Here is a 21379-nt window from a genome sequence, read left to right on the forward strand (position 1 = left end):
CTACTAAAAACTAAAAGGAAAGATTTAAAAAAAGGGATTTGACAAGGTAAGGAAACTATTTCTGTGCTTGTTTCATTTAAAATAAGAAGATTTAAAGCAACATTTTTCTTCTGTATAATAAAGTTTCAAAGCTGTATTAAGTCAATGTTCAGTTGTAAACTTTTGAAAGAACAATCATAATGTTTTGTTCTGAGATACGAACATTTCAGAGTTATGAACAACCTCTGTTCCTGAGGTGTTCCTTAACTGAGATTCTGCTGTAGCAGTTTGCTGGCATAAAGAGTAGCGTGTAGATGAGAGTGTGCAGACTGTAAGGTGACATATATGGGTTTTTTTCTTCTTACACATGTATATCTGTAATAGTAAATACTGGTTAAATAAAAACAGAGTCTTAAATAACAATTATCCATAATAAAGGATTAATACAGTTCACTAAACTGGATGTTGTTTAACCTGTTTTTCAAATCTTTCACTGCTTTGAGGCACAGATTGTTTAGCAAACTCAAATGACTCCTCAGCACGATGCTATTATATTTCTCTTAATCCTGGCCAAGTATGTGTTGAGGGTAAGCTCCTAAATGGATTAATATTACAAACAGAAATAAGTCTGCAAGTATACACTCAGTGGCCTACTAGCAAGCATGCTAAAACTCTTATGAAGTGTTGCATGTTAAAATCTTTATAGCATCAACCAGTTTGGGTTTCCTGATGCTGTAATGTCTCTCTTGGAAGTATGGGCAATATCTCCAGGAACAAAGATCTCTGAGGTGTTGGGTAGAGCTGTGGAAATCAGGTGAGTATCATGTGTTTGAGGCTTTCACTTTACAAAACTCTTATCAAGGTGCTTATAGTGTTGAATGCAAAGTCCATAGCAAAAATATCCAATATTACTAAGAGTTTTTGAGCACCTTAAGATTCAAAAGGATTTAGGAAATGATTCAGCCCATTCCTTTTTTGTTAGCATTGGGCCAAATTCTGCTATCTCTTATACTGGTGTAAGTCTAGAGTAACTCCTCTAAAGTAAATGAGAATTATTCTGAATTGACATGAATGCAACTGAGAGCAGAATCAGGCCCATTATTTTTAATTTTAGATGCTAATAAACTAATGTGAAACACAGGTCTGCAAATGTTGCTACTGTTCATATCACTTTTTTATTTCGTTTTTCTTTTTCCTCAGAACTGGCTGTATTGTAATACTTTTGAAAAGGTTCCTATCAATGATCCCACGTCATGAATTCATCCAACCTCTGGAGTCCACAGAATGTGCAGTATTGCTTTGACTCTGTTAACAATTCATGTCCTAGAAATGTAAGGTCTACAATCAGTCTTTGGGCTATGTACATCTTCATGGTGGGAGCAAGGGAGGAGAAACGGGTTTTCACACCTCAACTGCTAGAACAGGGCCTCATCCTCCCTGATTGATCTAACCTCGTTATCTCTAGCTTGCTTCTTGCTTGCTTATATATACCTGCCCTTGGAAATTTCCACTACTTGCATCCGAAGAAGTGGGTATTCACCCACGAAAGCTCATGCTGCAAAACGTCTGTTAGTCTATAAGGTGCCACAGAATTCTTTGCTGTTGTGATCCACATAACCCTGCTTGGCTGCCACCTATCCTGCTAGCTGCCTAAATTCACTCAGCACCAACATTTTTGCTATAAAAGGTCCCCTAGGCACATACCTCTGAGCATGAGTACTGCTGCCACGGGTAGGCATCCAGATGCCTGTCTTATGACTAAGCCCCAGTGTGATCCTCAAAGCAGATGAAGAAAGATGGTACAATGTCTATTTTCTCCATGGGGCCCAATTCATTAGGCATGCTCAGAACACATCTACTGCCACAGAAATTGGCTGTGAGGGGAAGAGGTGGTAAACTCCCTTATAGCCTTTAGCCTAGTGATTAGGGTATTCACCTCTATGTGGGAGATTCTGGTACAATTCCCCACTCTGCCTGATGAGGAGAAGGGATTTGAACAGGTGGGTGCCCTAAGCACTGGATTATAGAGTGATTATCACTCTGTCTTTAGCCTGACTAACATTTAAAGAAAGAACATAACATAAGAACGGCCGTACCGGGTCAAACCAAAGGTCCATCTAGCCCAGTTTCTGTCTACTGACAGTGGCCAATGCCAGGTGCCCCAGAGGGAGTGAACCTAACATGCAATGATCAAGGGTAATGACTCTGGGAAACGTGCAGGTCATAGTGGATGGCTTTGCTGCAATGGGATTCCCTAACTGTGGTGGGGCGATAGACAGAACCCATAGCCCTATCTTGGCACCGGAGCACCAAGGCAGCGAGTATATAAACTGCAAGGGGTACTTCTCGATGGTGCTGCAAGCACTGGTGGATCACAAGGGATGTTTCACCAACATCAACGTGGGATGGCCAGGAAAGGTACATGACACTTGCATCTTCAGGAACTCTGGTCTGTTTTAAAAGCTGTAGCAAAGGAACTTTCTTCCCAAACCAGAAAATAACCGTTGGGGATGTTGAAATGCCTATAGTTATCCTTGGGGACCCAGCCTACCCTGTGCTGGGTCCCCAAGGATTTGGATGTTAAGCATTTGGATGTTTAAAAGCACGCTGGTGCAGTTTATTGACTCGGATAGACCTCAGTGAAACCAATATTCCCATTGTTATTATTACTTGCTGTGCACTCCACAATATCTGTGAGAGTAAGGGGGAGATGTTTATGGCGGGGTGGGAGGTTGAGGCAAATCACCTGGCTGTTGATTACACACAGCCAGATACCAGGGAGGTTAGCAGAGTACAGGAGGGCATGGTGCGTATCAGAGAAGGTTTGAAAATCAGTTTCATGACTGGCCAGGCTACGGTGTGAAAGTTCTGTTTGTTTCTCCTTGATGACCTCCCCCCCTTGGTTCACGCTACTTCCCTGTAAGCCAACCGCCCTCCCCTCCCCGCTTCAATCACCACTTGCAGAGGCAATAAAGTCATTGTTGCTTCACATTCATTCATTCTTTATTAATTCATCACACAAATAGGGGATAACTGACAAGGTAGCCCGGGCGGTGTGGAGGAGGAGGGAAGGACAAAGCCACACTGCACTTTAAAATGTATTGAATGCCAGCTTTCTGTTGCTTGGGCAGTCCTCTTGGGTGGAGTGGTTGGGTGCCCGGAGGCCCCCCCACCACCACGTTCTTGGGCATCTGGGTGAGGAGGCTATGGAACTTGGGGAGGAGGGTGGTTGGTTACACATGGGCTGTAGAGGCAGTCTGTGCTCATGTTGCCTTTCCTGAACCTCAACCATATGCCGGAGCATGTCAGTTTGTTCCTCCATTAGCCTCACCATTGCCTCTTGCCTTCTGTCAGCCTGGGATACTGGCTATAGGTCCAGGGTGAGAAACGGTTCCTGACTGTCAGGAAAACAGTTTCTCTGCTTCCTTGCTATCTTCAACCTCCTCCTCCTCAACTTCCTCGTTCCCAAAACCCGCATCCCTGTTGAGTGCTACTCCATTGATGGAGTCAAAGCACAAGGTTGGGGTAGTGGTGGCTGCACCCCCTAGCATGGCATGCAGCTCATCATAGAAGCAGCATGCTGGGGCTCTCACCCGGGACAGCCTTTGCCTCTCTGTTTTTTTGGTAGGCTTGCCTCAGCTCCTTAAGTTTCACGTGGCACTGCTGCTGGTCCCTGTTATAGCCTCTGTCCTTCATGCCCTTGGAGATTTTTTCAAATGTTTGGGCATTTCATCTTTTGGAACAGAGTTCTGATAGCATGGATTCCTCTCCCCATACAGTGATCAGATCCTGTACCACCCGTTTGGTTCATGCTGGAGCTTTTTGCGATTCTGGGACTCCATCGTGGTCACCTCTGCTGATGAGATCTGCATTCACCTGCAGATTGCCATGCTGGCCGAACAGGAAATGAGATTAAAAAGTTCGTAGGCTTTTTCCTGTCTTCCTGGCCAGTGCATCTGAGTTGAGAGCGCTGTCCAGAGTGGTCACAATGGAGCACTCTGGGATAGCTCCCGGAGGTCAATAGCGTTGAATTGTGACCACACTACCACACACTACCCCAAATTCGATCCGGCAAGGTTTCAGTGCTAATCCCCTTGTTGTGGGAGGAGTACAGAAATAGATTTTAAGAGCCTTTTAAGTTGAAAAAAAAACCCGCTTTGTCGTGTGGTCAGGTTCAGGGTTAAATCGATGTAACGCTGCTAAATTCGACCTAAACTTGTAGTGTAGACCAGGGCTAAGGAGTTCTTGTATGACCCTCATTATCTTTAGTATTACATTCACTTTAACATTTTTAAAAGAAAAAGAGAGGCTTGTCTTTGTACCTAGCACTTAGTGTAAAGAGCGTGTTTCAGTTGCAGAGCAATTCACTATTGTAACTCAATCCTCACACCCTTTTGTGATGTAGGTAAGTGGCCTCATGCCTGTTTTACAGAGGGGGAGACTAAGGGTCGGTCTACACTAGGAAATTAGATCAGTATAATTACATGGCTTAGGGATGTGAAAAATCTACACCCCTGAGTGATGCAGTTAAACTGACCTAAACTCCAGTGTAGACTGCATTAGGTTGGTGGGAGAATTCACCTCTCAGGGAGATGGATTACCTATGCCGATGGGAGAACCTATGCCCATGGGCTAGGCAACCCTATGGCACGCGTGCCGAAGGCAGCACGCGAGCTGATTTTCAGTGGCACACACACTGCCCCGGTCCTGGCCACTGGTCAGGGGGCTCTGCATTTTAATTTAATTTTAAACATTTAAAATCTTAAACATTTTAAAAAACCTTATTTACTTTACATTCAACAATAGTTTAGTTATATATTATAGACTTATAGAAAGAGCCCTTCTAAAAGTGTTAAAATGTATGACTGGCATGCAAAACCTTAAATCAGAGTGAATAAATGAAGACTCAGCACACCGCTTCTGAAAGGTTGCCAAATCCTGGCATAGGTTGTGTCCTCACTGAAGGGAAACAGCTGTGTTGCTGCAATGTTTTAAGTGTAGACAAGCCCTAAGGCAGAAAGGGTAAGTGATTTATCCAAAGTACAGAAAAAGTCAGTGTTAAGAGTATCAATTAGTACTCAGGCAGTCCTGTCAACCTGTCTTCAGTTCTAACACCAGAAACATGCTATTAGCTTTTATACTACACACTGGAGCACAGGACAAAAATGAAGAACAATTGTTACCGAGTCAAATTTCCCTAGTGGTAATGTCTCTGGACATATTCTGTAGGATAGTGAAAAGCAGGACATGACAACATACTATCAATACTGTGGGAAGCAAAGGAAAAGATGATAAATATTTCCTTCCATTCAAAATGATCAGAAAGGCATTTAAACTGACTAACCACAAATGCACCAAAATTCATACATTGTGTACTTTTGTTTAGGAGCAAATCTCGTTTAGTTGTTGCCTTTGCTGCAGATCTACTGTGCACTGTGACCAGAAGACAGTAATTACATTTCATAGAAAAAAATCACCATAATTTTAAAGCCAGAGCAGGGAGTAATTATGTTAACAGAAATCATGGCTTCAAAATGATGGTATTGTCTTAAGAGTCACCTCTAATCAAAAGATTGGAGCCATTTAATTGCTGAAGGTAAAAGAAAAAAGTGGAGGAGGCAAAGGAAGAAAAACCAATGCTGAGATCTGGCGAGAGCAGATTAGTACCACCAAGAGTTTTTCCTTTATTTATTTACTAAAGGCCAAGTAGTTCTAGGGTTTTCCCCCCATTTGGCTCCAAATCTCCTGAGATCTGTTTGTAAAGCCATAAAAGCACAGCGTGTTGTATCCATTGGTAATTCCAGGCAGTCACTCTGAGCAATCTGCCCTTAAAATTCAATATTACCCTTTGCACAAGCACGGGAATAAGAAAGTTGTTTTAAAACCAGTGTGTGATCTATCAAGGCTTTCCCTGGACATGGGCAGGTAAGAGGAGGGAAAATGATGTGTGTGTGAAATGCATGACTGGACTCTTGTATTTCCTATATTTGTGTTTTATTTTTAAGAAGAGCTACTGCAACAGAGATTAGAGCACTGTGAGCTACTCACTGAAATCATAATCTTCTACACTGGCAGACCTCCAACCCCTGCTGAGCTCCACTGATTTCTGTGATGCTCTACTGGGGCTCCTGGGTCTACGCACATGGAGCCACTTCAAGGACCAGCGCCTAAGAATTTATTTCTTTTCTCATTGAAGTTAATGGCAGGGATCCCATTGAGTTCAGTGGTACAGGATCAGGCTCTAAATGCTGCTTTATATGAAAAGTTGAATTAGGCATGAAAGTGATATCAGCTTCTCCTTGTAGGTCTTATTTTAATGTAGAACACTAGTTTCAAATAGGGAAAGCAGAATGATGTCGGTAGTTTCTCCTAGAGACATTGTTACATGGGAGAAAATAGAATCTACCCGCTGTGTGCTCTCCCCAGACCTGAGTGTCTGCAATTCAGAAATAAAGATTAAGGTAAAATATGAACTATGTGGGCATATGGCACATCCTACTTACACTGTGCATGCTGCCATACCAAGGGTTACAAACCAAGGGCATTCAAGGTGAACTGTGAACCCAAAATAAATCCTTGATATTCTTTACTGCTTCTTTATGATGCCCCTTCTCTGCACTGCCTAGGCTAAAACTGAGTATCCTTTCCTCATTCAGTTGGAAATGAGATTAAAGTCAGTTCTTTACCAGATGTCAAGTTCACGCAGGGAGGAGAATAACTGATTATATAAATATAAATGTAAAATAAATAGATTGAAGTTCTCCCAACCTCTTGGCTGACCTCTGACCCAGGTTTATAAAAATAGTTCATGAAGTTTTCTTGAAACATCAGGATGGACCAGCAAAGGCCACAAGCAACTTTTAAAATAATTTTATTTCATAGTTTAAAATATGTAATGAGAATAAAAACCACAAGCTGTATTAGTAGCTTTTAATAAGCTGTCGTCCAGACAAAGGTTCCTCAGCCTATGTGCAAAATGCTGCTTGTAATGATTAGCAACAATTTTATTGTTACCCAAAAAGGCAGATGCCTAAACACATCCAACCTCACCCAATCTGAATGGTACTATTTGAATAGTGGGTGACCCACTGACTTTGATGGGACTACTCATATAGATTAAGTTATCTACATGCTTAAATGTTGGTAGTATTGTAGTCATAGCTAACAATGCAACAAAATGTTATCAGCTTGTTTCTACCTCATTAATTCTTATTTTCTTATCCTTTAGATGATGCAACTAATCAACTTTTGTCCTAGTTTTCTGATTTATTTCACTCTAATCACTATAAAGATCTGTACTGAGGACAACTGAAAACTTTGTGACCGACAAAAATGCACCCGATTTCCTGAATATGTTTTCTCTGCAAAACCTTAGTGTGCTGAGAAAACTTGGTCATATTTTCAAAATAAAACTGTATTTCTGTATTTGTGATCAAAATCTGAAATTACTCCTGGGACTGCTGAGGAGGACTGCCTGATTGCTCTAAGAAAATGCCTGGAGAGAATCAACTAGCCCACTACATCCAGTAAAGAGCCTATAACCATGAATGTTTCCAATGGTTGATAAATTACAAGATATATTTTAATCTAATAGTGTCAGTGAAAATCTGGTGACTTTTATGTTAGCGCTTCACTCAGCACATAGGGACCTGGTCTTGTTTGGGATTCAGGGCATTACTGTAATACAAATAATAAATAACTAATCAGTTTATTAAAGCTAATATAAAATAGGGATGAAAAATACATATTTAATTCACTGCTCTTCCATTCCCTCCCTGAATGCTTACTATTTAATCTGTTTAATTTTATCATATTGTTTTACATCAGTTGAGCTCATTAAATAGTTACTGTCAACTAACTGTGTTTTATTCTAATATATGAGCTATATTGCTACAAATATTACAAGTCACATACAAATATTATTGTCTCACCATATTAGCTAAAAGATTATTGTTTCTCCTAATACAACCAAGAACTTTATTGATTGCTCCAATTTTGAAAATGGATCTTGTCCTGAAATGTCCAGGTAATCAGGTGTTCGAGGTGCAGTGTATTTGTTCATGACTAGAGCCATCCTCATCACCGTCTTTGGAAATCTTGCCACAATCATTTCAGTCTCCTATTTCAAACAGCTTTGGTCTCCAACCAACTTCTTGATTCTGTCCATGGCTATTACAGACTTTCTTTTGGGATTCAACATTATGTCCTACAGTAGGGGTGGGCAAACCTTTTGGCCCGAGTGCCACATCAGGGTTCAAAGCTGTGCCTCCCCAAACAGCCTGGGCCCCACCCCCTCCCACTTCCCATCCCCTGACTGCCCCCTCCCAGTACCCCTGACCTAAATCGCCCCCCCCAGGATCCCACCTCATATCCAACCCCCCCTGCTCCCTGTCCCCTGGGACCTCCTTCCCCTTATCCAACCTCCCCGCCACCACTGCCCCCTTATCATGCTGCTCAGAATAGCAGGAGCTCACAGCCCCGCCGCACAGCGGCATGGCTGAGGGGGAGGAGGGACAGCAGGGAAGGGCCAGGGGCTAGCCTCCTAGGAGCTCAGGGGCCAGGCAGGACAGTCCTGCGGGTGAGATGTGACCCATGGCCCGTAGTTTGCCCACCTCTGCCCTACAGCATGATCGTATCTGTGGAGAACTGCTGGTATTTTGGGATCACCTTCTGCAAACTCCACTATAGTTTTAATCTGATGCTCTGTTTAGTTTCCATCTTCCATCTTCATTCCATTGCTGTTGATCGTTTTTATGCTATCTGTTTGTAACGGCTTTGGGACTCACCACCTGACGCCTCCTGCTGGCTGTCTCTGGGAATTAGCTCTGTCCAGTGGAGTGCCCCTTCCTGGTGGTGTCCCATCCATCGTCCCGCCCTCGGTTGGCGTGTGGACCCACATTGCTCCCAACTCGCGGTGTCCTCTTCAGGACCACTGCCCTACGGTAGTGCCCCTTAGTCTATCCACACACCCTTCCGGGGGGGGAGTTGATCAGCAGTCCTACACCCCAGACACCATGTCCAACCACACCCTCTGAGTCTAGTCCCTCTTGTCAGGGATCTGGCATAGTCTATAATGGCCGCTCCCTACGGCCAAGGGCTGGGTGTACTGCAAGGGGGGGACCCAGGCCCGCCCTCTACTTTGGATCCTGGCCAAGGGACCCTCTGGTGGCAGCCATCCTGCCCTCCTTCTCTCCCTCGTTATAATGGCCGCTCCCTACAGCCAATGGCTGGGTGTATTGCAAGGGGGGAAGGGAGGAACCCAGGCCCGCCCCCTACTCTAGATCCCGGCCCAGGAACCCTCTGGCAGCAGCCATCCTGCCCTCCTTCTCTCCCTCGTCTGTCTGCTTCCCTGGGCCGCTTCTCCTACGGCCCCTTGCACCACCTGCTAGGCCCTTCGCTTCAGGGCTGGCAGCCTGGCAGGCTACGAGCTAGACCTCCCTTTTGCTCCCCGAGCCTGGCCAGCACTGCGCTGTCCGTGATGCTAGTCTCCTGCCTTTGGAGACTAATTTTCCCCTCTCAGAGGCCTGGGACAGACTGCCTGCTCTCTTCCTGAGCAACCTTCTTATAGGGCTGAGCCTGGCCCTGATTGGCTGTCTCCAAACTGGACCCTGAGTGGCTCACAATAAGGCCTTCTTTAATTGGCTCCCTGTCTGTGCAGATGTCCTGGCTTGTTGCAGCCCATACTCTCAGGGAGTGGAGTCCACCCCACTACACTGTTACCCACTGCATTATTCTAGCAAAATAACTTTTCCTGTGATAAGGCAATTGCTAGCAGTTTATTGGACAGTGCCAGCTGCTTTTGCTTTTGGGATTATTTTTTCAGAAGCATATGTTTCTGGACTACAAGGCTAAGATTTTAGTAGCATGCTCTAGTTTGTATCCTATTGTGTTCAACAAATTATGGGGAACCGTTTTGTTTACAGTAGATTTGTTTGCTCCCGCCTGAGTCATGATAGGAATATATGCAATTTTTTTTTGTAATATCCAAAAAGCATGCGCGTGTTGTGAACAACATGCCTGATGATGCAAACAATGATGTTAGAAGTCAACTTTCCAAGAAAAAGGACAGAAAGGCTGCTACGACTTTGAGTGAAGTTATGGGGATATTCCTAATATGCTGGTTTGCATGTTTCTTTACATTCTTAATTGACCCATTTTTAAATTTCACTACTACTTTAGCTTTGTTTGATGCTTTAAACTGGTTTGGTTACTTCAATTCTACCTGCAATTCATTAATATATGGCTTTTTTATTCATGGTTTCAAAAAGCATTGAAATATATCTTAAGAGGTAAAATATTCAATCCACAGTCTCGTACAACTAATCTTTCTGCTAAAAATCAACTACAATAGAATATCTGAAATTGAAAACAAGGTCCAATAGCAAAAACAAAAAAAATCCTTATGAATGACTAGATACTCATTGTTCAGTATACGTGATCTGAAGGATGCAATATACAGAACACTTTCACCAAACACTTTCACCAAGCACTTTATTTAAAAAAAATACCTTATATTTTATCTTGATTTTAATTTATTCTTTTTTTATATACCCCTTTTCTAGGGTAGTATTTACTTTCTTACTATGGAATATTGAATACATGTCTTTTTAAACTTATGGTTTCAGAAATCATTTGAATATTAGGTAAAATATTTAATCCACGTTCCTGTATGTGTACAGCTAATCTGTTTTCCGAGGCACACTATAAGTGGCTTCTTAGAGCAAACGTAACTGATACTAACTGATACTAACTGTGTAACTCTCTGGCCTCCTCTAGTAGCAGGACCATGTATAGATGTTTGAGTCTGCTATTGCTGCCAAGCAAACAGATCTGGTGTAAAATTCTGACCCTGCTAAAATCAATGGGAACTTTGCAGTTGAATTCTCTGGAGGCAGAATTTGAACCCAGTTCTTTTAGCTCAGACAATTGAAGCTGATACTTTCTGGACTGAAGGCATGTATTCAGTCCTCACAGATGACCCACTCAGACATGTTGTTATCCAATGGTAATATTTAGTTAATAGAAGACTCCATTATATTCATGGTAACATATATTGTAGATCTAGATTTAAATTTGACATTAACAATTTAATATAGTGTAAATGCATTGCATTCTGACTGCTAAACTAAAGCATACTTACTTATTTACTGATTTTTTATATTTTTAGTGATCTCTTATTGCTTCAGTACCAATACATTTCTTTGCTGAATTTTTAACACAGGTGGCATGAATAATATCCATTTGAATCTCAGAAGGAGTGGGCTTAAAACCCAAAGTGTCAATTGCTTCCTCAAAAGCAGATGGGACTGAAATAGCAAGGAGATATCTGACAGGCTGGCTGCTTGCAACCCACTGATGAAAGTTAGAGATTCTTAGGTTGGAGTGTGAACAAGTCCCACCTCCCATGAGCAGGTATGGAAACCAAGGGCCTGATCCAGTGCCATTTAAATCAATTGAACGATGTGCAGTGAATTCAGTGAGCATCGTACCAGACGCCAAAGCAGGGAATGGAGCTCAGAGAAAGAGAGATTTGGCATCTGAAGAGGAAAATGGCAGAAAAAAAATCCATCATCTACATTTTCAGTTGTGAACAATGGCCTCTGAAACCCTTTAAGGGAGGCACTCAGATCCCATGTGCTAAAATTACCTAGATAAATAGTATGGAAAATCTCCAGAGCAATAAGAAGTCAGCAGAGGGCACTGTGATGAAACAGCTCTGGGTGAATCTGCTACTGCTTTTCTGGCTCCTGACCAGATAGAGCAACCAGGAGAGGGAAGGTTCCTTGACAGCTGGGATGGCTGGAAATCTGTAGCAAAGAGACAAAGGCAGATGTTCATGGCGAGGTCTAGGCATGGCAGAGCTGGGAATGATTGTGGGTGCAGGTGGTGATTTAAGACTGAAAGGGCATGTATGTAAATTGTATAGATAAGGGCTTATGCATCATGTAAATAAACAAATTGCACATAAGATATCTGACTCTGTGATGTTAACTTCTCTCCACCAATGGAAAATGACTTGCTGCAAGGCCTGAAAATTCATCACTCCTCAGCCAAAGGGCAACAATACATTAGATAAAATATCTGGATTTGAAGGCAACAAACTACAAATGTTTCTGATGTTTGTATGTTAAATGGCTTCACTATAGTCGCTGCCAGAATTACTCTGGTTTAATAATAATACACCTCTCCACCCACCCACACACACACAGTTTCAGAATGGTTTTATAGCTTCCTGTTACCTAATTCAGTAGCAACACTGAAATTTTTAAATGTGAAGCCCTAAAGTTCAGTTCCAAAATCCACATTTAAACCCTGCAGAAGCTCATAGTTACCTAAATATGGATTCAGGAGCTAATTTTAGGCACCCAAGTTATTTTAAATATTGATCTGAGTGTGCCATCAACATACCGCACAATTCCTCATGAGTTGGCCCAATACATTGCATGTACTCCAATAAAAACCTTGCTTCTTGATTACAAATCCTCAATTCTAGCCATGAACCTCCTATCAAGGTGCTTATAGTGTTGAATGTAAACTCCATAGCAAAAATATCCAATATTACTTAGAATTTTTGAGCACCTTATGATTCAAAAGTATTTAGAAAACGGTCCAGCCCATTTTTTCTTTTTTTCAATCATTGGGACAAATTCTGCTCTCTCTTATAGTGGTGTAAGTTTGGAGTAACTCCTCTAAACTAAATGAGGATTGTTCTGAATTGATGTAATTGCAATTGAGAGTAGAATTAGGCCCATTATTTTTAATGTTAGATGTTAATCAACTAATCTGAAACACAGGCTGCAGATGTTGCTACTGTTAATGTCACTTTGTTTATTTTTTCTTTTTCCCCAGGACTGGCTGTATTGTAATACTTTAGAAAAAGTTACTGTTGTTGATCTCAGATCATGAATTCATCCAACCTCTGGAGTCCACGGAATGTGCAGTATTGCTTTGCGTCTGTTAACAATTCATGTCCTAGAAATGTAAGGTCTACAATCAGTCTTTGGGCTATGTACATCTTCATGGTGGGAGCAATAGTGCTCACAATGGGTGGAAATATGCTTGTGATCATTTCCATCGCTCATTTCAAACAGCTTCACTCTCCAACCAACTTCCTGATCTGCTCCATGGCAACTACCGACTTTTTGCTTAGTTTCATGGTTATGCCCTACAGTATGATCAGGTCTATAGACTCACGCTGGTATTTTGGAGACCTCTTCTGCAAAATCCATACTTGTTGTGATATAATGCTCTGCACCACCTCTATTTTCCATCTGTGTTTTATATCTGTTGACCGTTACTATGCAGTTTGTGACCCACTGCATTATGTCACCAAAATAACTATCCCTGTGATAGTGCTATTTTTATTAATTAGCTGGTCTGTCCCATTCTTATTTGTCTTTAGCCTAGTTTTTTCACAGCTGAATACTGATGGCATTGAAGTATATGTTGCTTCCATTAACTGCTGTGGTTTCTGTGCACTGATATTTAATAAGTTCTGGGGAGTGATGGCTTCTCTTATAACCTTCTTTTTCCCAGGCACAGTGATGGTGGGTATCTATGTCCACATATTTACAGTGGCAAGAAAGCATTCAAGACAAATTGCTAAAATCCCTAGTGTAATAAAATGTGTCTCTGCAATGAAAAACAAAATCTCCACAAAAAAAGAGAACAAAGCAACTAAAACTTTAAGTATAGTTATGGGGGTGTTTGTTTTTTGTTGGCTGCCTTTCTTTATTCTTACAATAGCTGATCCTTTTATTAACTTCTCAACACCTGAAGACTTGTACAATGCCTTCCTCTGGCTGGGATACTGCAATTCTACTTGTAATCCAATCATTTATGGTTTATTTTATTCTTGGTTTCGCAAAGCATTTAAAATGATTGTGACCGGTAAAATCTTCAGACCAGATTCCTCTACTCTTACTTTGTTTCCCACATATACTTAATTAACCAAGTTGGGCTTTTATGAATGGATTAGCATTAATAGATGCCTATGCTGTTTCTGGAGATCTTTTAGAACAGTTCACATAGGGCCCTCTATGTTGACAATATTTACAAGAATCTGCACTTGCTTTTGGAGTAACTCATTTGTAGCGTGTCTCTATAGGTATTGTTTAAGGATTAGCATGCTATCTTAGTGAGCTGTCTGTCTGGATGATAGGAAGTGAGAGAACAGTCTGACAAACTAGACAGTAGATTTTATCCAGTTTTGTTCCTGTTTATACATTGATCATTTTGGCAACTACCCTACAATGTCATTTCTGTGCAAGTACCAGTTTGAGATTCCAAGTGCAGGATTTAAGTATTAATTTATCTAGTTACCCATGTTTGAAAATGGACTCCCCATTGTTGTGGGCCCGATAAAGCTAGCCTTACTCCAACTGAGAGTGTATCTCTTAATTCTCAGCATGAATAAGGGTAACACAACTCAGCCCAAAATGTTTTCTCTGGCTGAATAACTGGTCTTTATCTATATACAATCTACCTAAGCCAGTCTCATATACACCAGTCAATGAGTTATTAAGTCTCTAGCAGTAAAGTGTTCTGAATGTTCATAAAGTCAGTGTTTGTTTTGGGTGTAGCTGCTGCACTTGAGAAATCACCTCCATGCATTACCAAAGTAGCTGAGGTCAGCTGAGAACCTTAGCAGTCCTGACTAACATGTGGGAGTTTGAAGGATGCCAGGGGATGTTGTGAAAGGCCAAAAGTATGACTGGGTTCAAAAAAGAACTAGATAAGTTCCTGGGGGGGATAGGTCCATCAATGGCTATTAGCCAGGATGGGCAGGGATGCAAGATTATGCTCTGAGTATCCCTAGCCTCTGTTTGCCAGAAGCTGGGATTGGACAACAGGGGATGGACCACTTGATATTGCCTGTTCTGTTCATTCTCTCTGAAGCCCCAGGCATTGACCACTGTCAGAAGACCGAATTCTGGGCTAACTGGAACATTGGTCTTATGGAGTGGGGCATTTCTGAGGGAGGGCGGATAGTGGTGCCTAAGTTTGTTCTCTTTTACAGTCGGATCCAAACTCCACTTGTTTATGCTGGCTCCTGCCAGAGGGACCAAGAAGACCTCTTGTGTTGAAGGGCTAATGCTAGTTCATATTTGCCATACTAATTTTATACTGCTTATGAAACAACAATGATAAGATAAAGTTTAAAATATGGGAATACATAAAGTAACTGATAACATGTCTTATATTTAAGGCCTTACTTAATTTGCGATATTGCAGAAATTGCAGATCCCACAATATTAGCTTCCCCTGCAATTTTGCCAGACACCGGGGACTGACAGCGGGAGCCCTGGGCGGTTAACAGCTTGGGCTCCTGCTCTCAGCCCCCAGTGTCTGGTGGCCGGGACACCCACTGTCAGCCCCTTGCATTAATAGTTGCCACAAAATGTCTGGTTATCAAAACAATTAGCCGGCATAATATACTTTAGGGTTTATATTGTTCTGGAAAAATTTTCTTACACAAATAGGTCTTCTCTGGCTTTTCTAAATTTCCACAATTAATAAAGGTCCATTGTTACTTTTTCAAGATTTTCCACGTCTTGTTTGTGACTCAGCCACGATTATTTGACAATTATCCCACAATTCAAGTAGGGCCTTCCTTATATTACTATACGTCTACATATTTGCCCACCAGCATATATCTGCGATGGTATTTGTTGTGTCTGTTAGAGGGTGGATAGACACTAGCGAAGTCTTAACCTGAGACTGGGTTCCCCTTTCTGGTGACTGGACTCACTATTTTTGAATCATGCACATTACTGGATCTGGGAATCAAACATGAATACTAGTTCAAAAGCAGCTTCTCTATTATGTGAGTATGGGATCCTCTCTTAGCTGAGCCAGTAGGAGCCAGAGTAGGCTTCTCTCAGTTCAAAACTATTCTGCAAATCTAACAACATTATTTACAAAAAGTGCTTTCATATTCACCATTCTATGTGGCCAGAAATCACCAATCTATTCAAGTGCCAGTGCTGACATTGTCAGCAATGGAAGGAAATGGAGATATCTGAAAGGCCTGGTAATGAGCCATGAAGTGCCTCACATTTCAAACCCAGCCCAGTTTGCTAAAGCTGCTAACATCTGATGGCTCATTCAAGAGTTTATGTGAAAAGAGTTGTACTTCCCGATTTTCTGAAAATGGCAATGAACATACAATTGTCTGTTACAGCTCCATTTTGTTTCTTAAAGCTGTCCCCTTACTCCATTTTGTTCTTGTTCTCCTCTGTGGCCGCCCCTCCCTGGCTGTTAAGTTGTTTACCAGGGCCTCTGCCCTTCTCAAAGGGAGGGCCCCCTTAAGTTGTTTAACAAAAGCCATTGCCCTTCTCAAAGGGATGGCCACTTGTGCTAGGTGGGACCACTGCCCTGTTCAAAGGGTTAGTCCTGTTATTACCTTGTTAAAACCTGGGCTTGGTGTAGGGTAGGCTCTATCCAGAGCTGCAAGACTATTGTGTTTTTAAGATCCTGGGCATGAATCATACCTCTGGGCTCAGGACTAGTCCAAACATGTCTTGGTGGCTGCCTGCAGTTTTTTTTCCCTCTGCCTTCTCTCCTACCTGTAAGAGGGGGAGCCAATCAGAGTTACTGGTGGGAAGCTGCCAGGGTTTGCCTTTATAAACAGACATTTTTTGAACAGACTTCAGAAAGGTTCTTGCATTGCTGCCTGGTCTGATCAACCACGGGTTCTGGGGGTCCTTTCTCCGCTCTCGTTTTATTTTTGACCGTACCCCCGTTTTTGAACCCCCCCCCACCACGAAGAACGAATTGCTGCCTGAGAGATCTCCTGATTATCAAGATTGTACCGAGCCTTCTGATGTGCTTGCTGTTTCTGCCTCTGTTGCTGCCTTGTGGGATGGTAAGAATCCCTCTGTGAAACTTTCTATACTTTTATTTTATTATTTTAGCTGCTGGCTCTGTCTCCCCAGCACACAGACTCAAGCTAAACCTTGGTCTGTGTCCTAAAACCTCTGTTACCCACCCCCCTATCCTGGCTGCTGGCTCTGTCTCCCCAGCACACAGACTCAAGCTAAACCTTGGTCTGCGTTTTAAAACCTCTCTCTTAAACCCCGTGGCACTCTGCCACTGAAAATAAGTTTGTGCTGCTGCTAAGTTCTGCTCCTGTGGGCTTTGCCTTGGACTGTTTTCAGCTCTATCCACTGCTGCAGTCACCCCCCCCCCCTTTGGAGCTGTGTCCTGGACACACACCACTCAGCCCTCTGGAACTATCCTTAGCATAAGGTGCACCCATTAAGCCTATACTTTGTAAGTTAGGCTTAGAGAATTGTTGCATTGTGTTTTAATTTGTGTAGTCTTGGTTAAGTTAGCTCATAGATAAGATTTTGCTGTGTTCTGTATAATTGTAATTGTCTGTCTTCCCACTGCAAACACACACCCCCCAGCTTCTCTGTGTCTTTCTACCTTGTTACACTCTCTCTGCTGCTTAAGCTTGCAACCTGTTTGCTCTGTCTCACTAAGTTTAAATCTCTAGCATAAAACCCCATTGATTACTTTCTTCCTTTCTGGTACCCCGCACATTCTACATTTACGCCACTGTGACACATTTTTACCTGGAATTGTTTGTTATTTAACACATTTTATCCATAACTGTTAGTTGGTTACAGGGGCGGCTCTACAAAGTAGGCTGCCCCAAGCAGCGCGGAGCGCTGCGCCGCCCTTCCCCGGTCCCGCGGTGGGTCCCCTCTGTGCTCGGTTGAGCTCCGCCCCGGCATGCCTGCGGCAGGTCCACCGGAGCCCGGACGAGCGGACCTGCCGCAGTCGCGCTCGCGGGAGCTCAACCGAGCCGGGAAGCGGGACCCGCCGCAGTCACGCCTGCGGCAGGTCTGCTCGCCGGCTCGTGGACCTGGACCTGCCAGGCATGCCGGGCGGAGCTCCACCGAGCCAAAGCCGCCCTCCCAGGACGCCCAAGCTCTGGGCGCGCTGCCCGCTGGTGCCTAGAGCCGCCCCTGGTTGGTTATATGCTGCTGTGACACACCTTTTTACATAGAAATCGCTAGCTACCTGTTACATTCATACCTCAGTGTTAACTGATTACCCACTGTATTGTATCCTACTGTGTTGTACCCCACTATTGAAACCCCCTTACTGTTTACCAAAATGAACCCCCTGCCCAATTGTCTACCTTAACAACCCATACCCCTCACTATTGAATTTTCCCTGTTTTTTGTATTTTCTTAATAAAGTTTATTTTGCACCCCACCCGTGTGGTAATTGTTCCCCAAGATCCCATATACTTACCTGGCAGGGACAACAATCAACACTGAAACCTTGTTTAAATGCACTAAAGAAACATTTGGGGTATAATCATCAGCTTGACGCGGCTTATGGGGTAAAGCAACGATGGCTGTCACCCACCTTTCTAAGCCAGGACTGCACAGGGGTAAGCCAGAACAGCCAGCTAGAATGGTCCCATGATACAGACCCCCTCCAAAACATCCCCTTCTTCTCCCAGCTGTCCCCGACATGTGCCCAGACCCTGGGGAGCTGGGAAGGAATGCAGTGAGGCTGGTTATACTGGCCTTTGTATAGTTAGACATGTAGGGCTTCATTAGAGATAAGAACCACAGGGAGTTGGCTGTAGCTCCCCAATCTGAAGCTGCCCATCTCCAATGCAAGTTTTTTCTGTACAGTGATATTAAGCCACTGGAGGATTGGACATAATGGATCACTCTCCCACCCCCACTGCATCCTCCCTCTCTTTAGGCCGGGCACTGTGGGGTGGGAGCAGTTGATGCAGGAGGCAGCTGTGCTACCCTTGCCAGCTTTATGCCAATGCAAAATTTCCTTGTTTAAAGGGAACTCTAGGCTGGCCACCTCCAAAGGCTTTAACGCCACTTTGTCCTGCTTACGCTTCTGGAGGACAAAGCAGACTGGAGACCCTGGTCTTTGAGTCCTTGTTATTCAGGAACTCTACCATTTTGCCCTTAATGTGCCATGCCACACAGCATGGTTGTGGCTTCTTTTTTCCCAGATTCAAAGTGACTTTTTAACATAAATTCAGTGTTTAGTTTTAATATGGAGTGTGATTTGACAGGTGCTTAAACAATGTTATAAAAACCCTGAACACAGAGCAGGACATCAGACAAAGCTCAGGGGAGAGACCTATGGAAGCTGTTTTTATTTGAGAGTTCCCATGTGAGATTCATGTTCTCTCAGCAGCAAAACAGCAAAGGGAATCAGTGAGAGGCTATAAGGGATGTCTCATTAACAGTCTTTTTGCAGAGTATTCATAATCTTAAATGCCCATAATTAATGTGACTCTTCTTAAGAGAACTTTTCAACTAAAGCTGTTTCACATAGAACTCTTTGTTACATTCTGGCTCCCAAATAATTGGCAGAATGAGTAATTTGTTATTATACAAAGGCCGCAAGTCCCAGGAATTGCCTGGGAAAAAAAAGAGAGAACTCAGCATGACAATCTCTCTCCCATATCTTTTGTATTTCCTCTGCTGGTCAGATTTCTGCAGTGTTCGTCCAGCTGGTTGCATCCACAGCTGATGTGGCAGCGAACAAGCAATGCGAGTGCACTGCTAGCTCCTCCACTCCTTGTTTGGAGATTGTTTTTTGACATTGTACTATTTAAACTACATGACTAAATCATCAGCAGAGGGCGTATTGAAAGTGCAGGAAAAATGCCCATGGATGCAATGCACTCGCAACCCCTCACCCCCATTTGCTCAATTAAGTGGGTATTTGCATACATAGATCAGGTGATGGCATATCCACGGGCATATCACAAAAACTGTGTAATGTTCTCTTAGGTATTTTGCAGATGTGTGCACATTTCTGTGGGTACAACAGCTGAGTGACTTTTTGAAAAACTGACACAAAATGGTCTATACTGACTGCACTGGAAATCAAAAGCTGCTGTTCGTTCAATCACACACAAGATATATATAAGATAGGGGGAGTATTCTGATGGAGATACTGGTACATGTGGATTGGAATGAATTCCTTGCATATTGAGACGATAATGGAGATGGCAAAAAAAAAGGACTAAAATCCAGCAATGAAAATCCTGAAATTATGGGAAACTGATTGCATGGGATATATGCCCACTTCATCCTAATAGATAATCCCTACTCAGTGTTGCAGAGGATGATGAAAGACTCCTAGATAGGCCACAGATGGTTATTAGGCCTTGTCTGCACTACACAGTTTTGTCGACAAAAGTCAGGTTTCATTGACAAAACAGTGGAGATGTACATACTACAATGCTCCTTCTGCTGATAAAACTCTCCTGCTTCCTTGCTGACAAAGTAAAACCACCACAACGTGTGGTGTAGAGCTTTTTGTGGCAAAGTTATATCGACAAATTGTGAGTGTAGACACCGCACTTGGTTAAGTCACTGTAAATGGCCTCCAGGAGGTATTGCACAACGCCCATCCTGACAGGGGTGTGCACAAGACTGGGGCAAGCAGGGGCACACACATACACACACATACCGTAATCATTGGGCACACATAACTTCTCCCGCCCTGGGGCTGCAGAGGTAGGGAAGAGCAAACTCCTGTCAGGGTGGAGGGAAGAGCGAGGTCCTACCCAGGGCGGGGTGGGGAGGGAAGTTAGAGTGAGTTCCTGCCAGTGCCAGGGCATGGGGGAGGGAAGAGGGAGCTCCTGCCAGGGCTGGGGCTGGGGCAGAGGTGGCAGGGGAGGGGAGAGCGAGCTCCTGCTGGGGTGAGGGAAAGACTGTGTTCCTGCCAGGCCGATGAGGGGTGGGAGTGGGCAGTGAGTGCCTCGTGGGGCCAGGTGGGGAGAGTGAGCTCCTCGGGGTGGTATAGACTCCGTGTGGTATCTACACTGACACTTGGTTGATATAACTTTGCCACTAAAAGCTCTATACCACTCCCAAGCTAACCCATTATATGTCCCTGGACTCAGTAGGCTGGGTTGAGCAGCACTTCCAAGCTGTCACCCTCATATGCCCTTGCATTCAGCAGGCTGGGTCGAACAGCACCTCCAAGCTTTACCCTCATATGCCATGGGCACCGCACTGGAATAGAGGAAGCCAAAAAACACTCACGAGAGAGAACGAGAAGCAACCAGCTTAACCATGAAAGTTATTTATTGCCAGTCCATGAAGCTTGAATCGATCGGGGGTTCCAGGTGGTGGTGGTGGTAGCTGAGCATCCAGAGTGTTGGAGACAGACAGAGCCCCCAGCATGATCAGTCAGGAAAAGATAAAGTCCAAATGGAACTGAAGCAGATTTTGGATCCAGGCATCAGAGCACTTACTTGAGCGTGGGTAGGGGGTTTTGTAGGGAAAGAACAATGGTTCAAGGGAGAACACTAGATTTGTTTATGGGTAAACAAATGGCTCAAAGGCATATATCAAAGTTGTTTTGTTCAGGCTAGACAATAGGAACTGCT

At 43.4% G+C, this 21379-nt stretch overlaps 1 protein-coding gene and 1 pseudogene across 1 annotated transcript; both read left to right on the top strand.

Annotated features, from left to right (window-relative positions):
* Positions 1-1232: 1232 nt before the first annotated feature.
* LOC120401147 lies at positions 1233-10330 on the top strand (annotated as a pseudogene).
* A 2548-nt stretch (positions 10331-12878) lies between these two features.
* Positions 12879-13925, top strand: LOC120401332 (trace amine-associated receptor 4-like). Its single transcript, XM_039531180.1, has one exon. It carries the CDS (start codon positions 12882-12884, stop codon positions 13923-13925), a length of 1044 nt encoding a protein of 347 aa, XP_039387114.1. The 5' UTR covers positions 12879-12881.
* The last annotated feature ends 7454 nt before the right edge of the window (positions 13926-21379 follow it).

This window comes from Mauremys reevesii, linkage group 3 (assembly GCF_016161935.1).
Source record: "Mauremys reevesii isolate NIE-2019 linkage group 3, ASM1616193v1, whole genome shotgun sequence".
Lineage (NCBI taxonomy): Eukaryota > Metazoa > Chordata > Testudines > Geoemydidae > Mauremys > Mauremys reevesii.